General features: G+C 37.8%; 1 protein-coding gene across 2 annotated transcripts in view; it reads left to right on the forward strand.

Annotated features, from left to right (window-relative positions):
• Positions 1 to 8,160, forward strand: part of LOC128877999 (probable glutamate receptor) — a 38,257-nt gene that overhangs the window by 26,490 nt on the left and 3,607 nt on the right. The window contains exons 2-7 of one of the 2 annotated variants that reach the window (XM_054125739.1): positions 1,033 to 1,126; positions 1,204 to 1,493; positions 4,098 to 4,261; positions 5,490 to 5,834; positions 6,642 to 6,757; positions 7,773 to 7,943. In XM_054125739.1, the coding sequence (XP_053981714.1) occupies positions 1,325 to 1,493; positions 4,098 to 4,261; positions 5,490 to 5,834; positions 6,642 to 6,757; positions 7,773 to 7,943 (965 nt within the window). In that variant the 5' untranslated portion in view covers positions 1,033 to 1,126; positions 1,204 to 1,324. The remainder of the gene's footprint in view (positions 1 to 1,032; positions 1,127 to 1,203; positions 1,494 to 4,097; positions 4,262 to 5,489; positions 5,835 to 6,641; positions 6,758 to 7,772; positions 7,944 to 8,160) is intronic. The other variant, XM_054125740.1, reaches the window with a different exon arrangement.

The raw sequence follows: 8,160 nt of genomic DNA on the forward strand, positions 1-8,160 counted from the left end.
GTTTCTTGGGCACAGTGACGGGTAAAACCCTAGATTTCGAATAAATCTGAAGTTTGCCGATATGTTTGTCTCGTTTCCTTCTTTGAAAACTGTTCAAAAGAGGAAGCGAGACAAATATATCAGTAAACTTCGGATTTATTCGAAGCCTAGGGTTTTGCCCATCTCTGCTCGAGCAGTTAGTCTTACAATGGATTGTTATAAGTAGATTGCGGATATTTGTGCGTTTATAAGAAATTTGAATGTGCAAGAAACTACAAAATGCAAACAATATGCAAGAATATAGAAAAGATTGAAAGTAAAGTTCACGTTATAATATTTGGAGAATAAAATAAATTCCTACTTAGGTTCAAATAGGTACTTAGGTACAAATACTTAGGTACAAATTTTAATCTTGAGAAATTCAGTTTTTAAAAATTGTTGAGTTTTATTACTATAAATTTTTATAGGCGCGTTCGCAAAGATTTTATTTTGCATAAACATCCGCAGTCTAGTTATAAGTATCTGTTGGTCCAGCCTTGGGCGTATGTGTTTGCTTCCATGTCAAATTTACAATTGTTTTAAGTCAATCTTTAACTTTTTACACTACAATGGTTTTCGTTACTTCTTAGCTTTCCACGTTACATTTTATTTTACATGTCCGTTGAGGCTCACTGGCTCCCTGTAACTTGGGTACCTCGGGATCGCTAAGCCAGTACTGTAGTTACAATCAAACGTAGCTACAGCACCTGAGATGATAAGACAAACTATTCGGAATTTCTACAAATCTAACAACTACAAATTTCAACAACAATACGTACTTATTAAAACAACCTTATTAATTTTCACTGACGTCTGTGACCGATGTCTGTCTGAAGTTTATGAAAATTGCGACAGTCTTTCTAGAACGCTGTCACAATTTTTTGCTCGTTGTCATAAGAAAGTTGACTGTATAATTTGTCGCAGAGGAAAATTACGTGTAGTGCGGAAAGGGAATCGCGAAAGACACCGAGTCAAAAAGTGGTACATTAATCCTAACGCTATCATTTTCAACAGAATTCGGGACGAATACAGAATCGGAAAATGGTGCATTAATCCTAAACCTGTCATTTTCAAAGGGATTTCTCGAGGGACACTGAATCGAAAAATGGTACGTTGTTCCCAGAGCTGTTATTTCCAAAGGCAATCGTTTCGCGAATGCGCACAGCTGGCTCATCAATGTTTCAGAATCCTTTATTCGCAGAGGCGTGCCACCTCCTTCTTTCGTCTTCGATGTTCGTCGTAGAATTGCGACATATTCGAAGTTAAACTCATTGTTAGCGACGAGAAATCTTCGTTTTCGTCGGACATGATTTTTGCTGCGTGGATTCTCGCGTGGCTGTGGATTTTCAATGGCAGAACAACAGTCGTGGGTCACGAAACGTTCGACTACTCGTTTGTGAAGTTCGTTGAGGATGCGATCACGATTCTGTATCCACCTGTGATGGTGTCTGCGCATCTCTGCAGGCTTGGCGAAGGTTATTACATATTTATGTATTTGTTCTAAAAAGCAATGCGTTCAAGTTCGATTTTGTACACGAGTTCACTCTTTTTTATTTTTGAGAAGCGTGCGTTCAATCGATTAATAGACTGCGGATTTTTAAAATAATTTTGTAAAATATATTCTATTAATTGATGTAGTAATATTAATATTTTCTTTTCCATACGTCCATTCATTCTTTTACAGCTTCTACATACCTAAATTTTGTGTACAATTCTACACAAGTAGAAATCAAGTAAACGATGGATTGCGGTTAATCAAGCAATATATCTTCCGTGTCAACGGAACAAAGATTATATTTCTTCAAATGTAAAGTCAGTATCGTAGACGATCAAGCAACATGTTTTTATTCGCTGACATATTTGATATATTATTCGATTAACCAAAGTATGAGGTTTATTTGAAATTAGACGTTTCCAGACATTTCAAATTTGATTTTAAGTAAATATTCTTGAAATCTTACAGAACCAACAAATTTTAATCTTGACAAATTCAGTTTTTAAAAATTGTTGAGTTTCATTACTATAAATTTACAAACAAGATCTATCTCTCGTTAATATTTAAAAATCATTTAGAAATGGCACAAAATCTGCGTGATACCTTGGATAAAACACCTAATTAAAATGTATTCACGGCATATCGAGCGAATCATAACGTATAGATGCATTTCACATTGTGAAACACATTCGCATGGCTGCTAAAAGGATGCTGGTGTCTGTTGAAGTGTGCGAACTCGTAATTAGATTAAGAAAGGAAAACAAAACGTTGTTAGAAGTAGGAAAAACACTTGAGCTTGCAAAAGTCACCGTTTAGCGATAAGAATTTAAAAGAAAAACGATAATTATAAAAGCAAAACCAGATAAGAACGACCACCTACACTCGATGATAGACTGCAAAGAATATTTATTTGCAAAGCCACGAGAAATCCACAAGGTAGTACAAAACTTCCTACAAAACATACACTATATACGAGTCGGCGTCGCGTCAAGTTTGTACTGAAAGTCATCCACCGCGAGAAGAATCCATATAAGATCGTAAAACCGCTGGTGCAAATTGACTATGTACATACATATCGTATTGCCACTAGCTCGTGATACGTTTTCCACTGTTTTTCGCGACTACGCCGAGCTCATTGTGCCGATATAACATTATGAAACGCAAATTACTATTAACGACTAGCCTTTCAGTAGTCGGGAAACACATTTAATTGCTGAAATATGAGCGGCGCCATGTTTGCCGTTTGTAGTTTCCATACATAAATTGTCGTGAAAATTGACTAACATTTTGCAGTAAAAATGTATCGATGTTAATACATAATTTATAAAAATAAATTTGTCTGAAATCTAATTATATACGTGAATTTGTCGTTAAAAGATACACAATTTTCATGTACAAAATTTGTTCCTACACTTAATAGTTTCCGAAATATTGGATCACATAAGTTTTGTCCAGCTTAGATCGCTGAAATATCACACTGTGCGCGGTGCCAAACACTTGCGAATATAATGTCGCATCGCTAAGGTAGAAAAAGGTGGAGATTGATTAGGATGAAAATATCCACGAACCTCCTGAAAAGGGTTTGCGAACCCTTGACAATAAATTGAATACATATAATGTCGTAACACGCACAGTGGTTGCTCTACCACTCTATAAACAGTAACAATCTAAACAAAAGAAGAGAAATGGTTTAAAAATAAGTGATATTTCGAACACGAATGCCAGCTGTGTAAGCACAAGAAATTCACATGTGTGGATGCAACGTAAAAGTCTTCCGAGGCTGTAATCGCGATCCAATTCACCAACATCGAACAATACATATATCCGTTACCAATGTGCATCACGGTGCTATATTAGCATGATACGTGTGATGTTTTAACAATATCTGCCTGTCACGATGCATAATCGACCGTTTCCGTCGGCGTACAAAATTGTTTAAGCGAAGAATGATGTCAGACCACCATAAAGTAAACTATTCATACATTCTTTATTCAACGACATTTCGGCTTTAAACATTTCTTACTTTCTCTGTGACGAACAAACACCTTAAAAGCTTTCAAAGATTAAATAATTACGTTTGACTGAAGCATGACTCACAACGTATAAATCAAAATGCAAATAATAATAATTCATTTTTGACTGGCAGCTGGTCGTTGTTTAAACGAATATCTGTTCTAGCGATAATTTTACGCAAACACATTTTTACCCTCGCGAATGTCAGTGCGGATAAAAGCATATTTACCAAAAATAAAAAAAGAATTACTCGCTCCCGTGACTCTCATTTCGAATTCCCAAACTCGTAACGAATTACGTAATTTATTAGCGAGGCGATCGTGCTTCTAGAATTAACATTTCGAGAGCGAAGTCGTGACGGCAATAAAATGCTCTTCTGAAGCCAATCCCATTAATTCTTAAATTATACTTCTCCTTTGTGTCGTACGAGCCTCGCAACAGTCACGCCTGTCAAATATTACATAAAATTAATCGTATCCAATTTCACAGCAAGGATAAAAAATAATTGTCGACGGAATAAGTTAATTGCGTCGAGGCGATCTTTAACGTTTCCTGACTGTTCGTGTTACAGACGAGACGATTAGCCTGTCTAGGATGATGTCAAGGAGTCGCTTGACTCACGAGATCCATCGCGATTTCGAGGGATTCGTTGGACGAACGCACGACACGTGGGACCACCGAATCTTGTATATGCTGGACCTTGACTGTGACTACGCCATTCCAATTTTGCGCACAGTGAGCTTCAAATCAGGATAGGACTAATCGAATGCTACGAATAAACCTTGAATATTTAACGCTAAACCTATCAGACTGTGCGAAACGGACAACTCACTCTGTGGGAGCTCATAAATAATTAAAAATTGAAGAAATTACCAATGATATTATTAATTAAGACATACTTGAAATATTCTCAATGTTACAGAAAAAACTAGCTGGTTATTGTTAATGGGGTTGTTCTTGCTCGCTTAATTCATATAGCTATTCATGTTTATCTTGTGCGCGACCCTTTACGGACCACACAAGGAACTTCCCGATTTCCGATTACAACGCCATCTATCGCGAATAAAAAAGATGTTTGAAACTGGTGTCTCGAGAAGGTCTCATAGCCAGCTTTCATAGTGCACGATAAAAAATGAGGTGTTCCGTTAAAAAAATCATGTTGACCTTGACGTGACTTTGACCGGTCCTTTGAAGGTCAAACGGACACGATCGTTCGATAGAATTTTTGAAACCCTAAAACACTTCTCTAAACCATTTTTCTCACAAATGTTCCATTTCGGAAATATTTGACTATTTCCATACTTTTGGAGCACCCTGTATGTGTATATACATGTGTGTTGTACATATGCATACAAATGTAATACTAGTAATATATGTATGTATGTATATTATTTCCGTTTAGTTATTCGCTCAAAAATATATATTCTCCCATCTACATTGTGTTGTTGAGTTAAGTTTTCTTAAAAAAACTAAAAAACTACCGGACCGAATTGGAACAAAATCTAATCAGCTCTAAGTTAGATTGATACACATCGATTGCATCATCGACCATTTTGATCTCGCTATTAGTTTTTTAGAAAACGTTAACGAAAAATTTGTTTACATACGTACATACATACGCACACTCGCGCACACTCGCGCACACACACGCGCGCCAACAATTTGTTAAAAATAGGCTAAAATTACTCCAATGACCTTGAAACATGGAGATCTGTTAAAAAAAATCGATTTTTCATTTCAGGGGCAAATACAATAACTTCCCTGTAAATCGGAAAGTTAATTAAGAAAAACTCTCTCCGTAAAAATAAATCACGAAGAACATTTAATATTAGGCCTTTTAATATGGTTTCGTCTCTAAACGTCAAAAAATGTAAAAATTTCCACGACTAGTCCTAGCCTTAGTTTCCAAATGTCCAATATTTCGGTCGCCTGGATCTCAAAATTGAAGCTTGTATCTTCGCAGGTGAACGGCAGCGACATGTTCACCGCGCCTATCAGGTGGCTTCTGGTCAAAGACAGTAGAGTCTTTAACGGAAATACGACGAGCCAGGAACAGGAGATCAACGAAATCGCGGAAACGTTTAGAGACACGACCGTTTTTCCCGACAGCGACGTGGTTTTAGCTAGAAGGCTGCGGGACGACTTCATGGAAATAAAGTCCATCTACAGGCCGAGTCCTTCGCGCGACGTAATAGTGGAGGATCGAGGGTCTTGGACGCCGGAACGTGGCGTTCGAATGAACGACTTTGCACCTGCGTCGCGACGCAGGAAGAATCTTCAACGAACGCACCTGAAATCCTGCCTCGTGGTATTTATTAATAATAATAATACAGTAGAATGTCGATTACACGAACTAAATAACATCTTATCTCGATTAAATAAAAATGGGAGTTACGAGAGAATCACGTACACACGGAGTTGTTGAGTGCTGATAAATTAGGTTGTCCGAAAAGTTTCTTTCGCTTTATTAGTAAGTAATACGTGCACAATATTTTATGTTTTATGTTACATTACTAAATTGTGCACGATTCATTTTGCTCCATTACTGTTACAACACGAAAGAAACTTTCAGGACAACCTAATACATAATTTGGTAGTGCTATCTAATGACAAGAACAAGAACTTCGTTACAAACTTTGAAGTTTATCTAGAACGCTGATGATACATTTTACGAATTAATTTCATATTGTTAACACGAAATTTCAAATGAAGTAGGGTAAAGAAGATACACTAAACCAGTGTTTCTTATCGAGGAAAGAATAATTCCATGTTGTACAAATGATTCGCCGAAAGATTTCCTTTATACGTTCGACAACATTTTTCGAATAATCGACGTTTCATTGCCATAAACGTGACTTTATAACGTAATGGATTCAGGGAATACGAGATTCGATTCCACGCGATCGTTTATTTAACACGAAAGATTCGTCCAAGATCTTTTCTCGAAAGTGTCGATAAGATAGTAAAATTGCCCATAACGCGATAAAAATGTTCGAACGCTTCCAGTGAGGTAGAAGGAATCGCATTTGCATCGAGTATCTGGTAGCGATGGTGAACGGTAAATTTACGAGCGTAGATACCGATGATAAATCAGCGAGTGCATTTGCGTTCGTAGATGACGGATCCCGATACCATCAACCATCTAACCGATTACGAAAATAAGCACATAGACCCAATAACCAAGGCCAACTATCCCTGGGTGCTGAACATGGTGGATCGGATGAACGCAACGTGAGTCTTTCGATTCTTTCATCTCTTCCTACGTTCTAAACTTTCAACATTTCACACTCTACGTTCGAGCGTGAACTCGATTCCGTTTTCATCGCGAACAGTTCTACAGTATTGTCTCGCAATAAGCAACTCGCTATCTCCACCTTTTTGTTTGAAGTCGCCCGCCGAGTAAGAGATCCGAAAAGAAGTGAGAGGTCCGTAAAAAGCGAGAAGGCGAACAGATTAGTGAAAAGAGCACGGAACATGTGTAATGTTTTCTCTTTCTCTAGCGTACGTATTCTCCGAAACAATAATGTTAAGGTCGATTCAGACTATACGACACGGACCGTCACGTTTCGGCAATGACACGTACCGGCACAGACACGACAAAACATTAAAACACGCGTTTTAATGGAACTATTCACACTATTCCCGTTGACGGAACGTTCAGGTCGGTGTCTGTTAACACGTTGATCGCCATGTCGCCCACATGTGGGTGACAGTGCTTTCCACTGAACAACTAAAGAAATTAATTTCGAATGTCAAGCATCAAAGGAAATGAATTTAAACTAAATTCATGAATTTTGATGAAACTACAAGACTAAATACGACGACAAATGTTTGATTATGCAGTTTCCAATAGTTTAAATAATATTTCATTTTAGTAGAAACTTTAAAGAATATTTGTCTGGCAGTCAACGTGTTAAGCGTGCATAGTTCCATTAAAACGCATGTTTTAATGTTATCTCGTGTCGGTGCCGGTATGTGTCGTTGCCGGTCCGTGTCGTATAGTCTGAATCCACCTTTAGTTGTATGTAGTTTGCCGCTACACCGAACTCCCTGTTTTTTTCTACGGGTTTCCCCTCGTCTCGCTCGAGAACAAAGTCAAGCCGAATCGCGTACCTCCCTCGAAATAAGCAACTCGCCGATCCCGACCGGGTTGCTTATTTCGAGACAATACTGTATTCGCTACTGTTATGCGACTATGTTTCATCGTGCTTTTAACAACTGAAGATGTTATTCTTCCGTGGTCTAGGATCAGTTTTCAGGTAACGAATACGTGGGGATATCGCGACGAGAACGACTCTTGGAGTGGAATGATCGGGATGCTGCAACGTGGAGAAATTGATATAGGCGGCACTGGAATTTTCTTCGTTAAGGAACGTATCGGTGTCATCGATTACGTGCAACTGTACACGCGAACACGGTGAGACATTTCTTTATGAATAACAAATTCATAAGCAACTTGTATAGAAATTGACCAGTACTCTGTACGTTTATCAGGAGCGTGTAAATTATTTACGAATTTACTTCGTTACATAATTCGTTTATAACAAATTCATAAGCAACTTGTATAGAAATTGACCAGTACTCTGCACGTTTATCAGTAGCGTGTAAATTATTTACGAATTTACTTCGTTACA

Source organism: Hylaeus volcanicus, chromosome 6 (genome assembly GCF_026283585.1).
Source record: "Hylaeus volcanicus isolate JK05 chromosome 6, UHH_iyHylVolc1.0_haploid, whole genome shotgun sequence".
Lineage (NCBI taxonomy): Eukaryota > Metazoa > Arthropoda > Insecta > Hymenoptera > Colletidae > Hylaeus > Hylaeus volcanicus.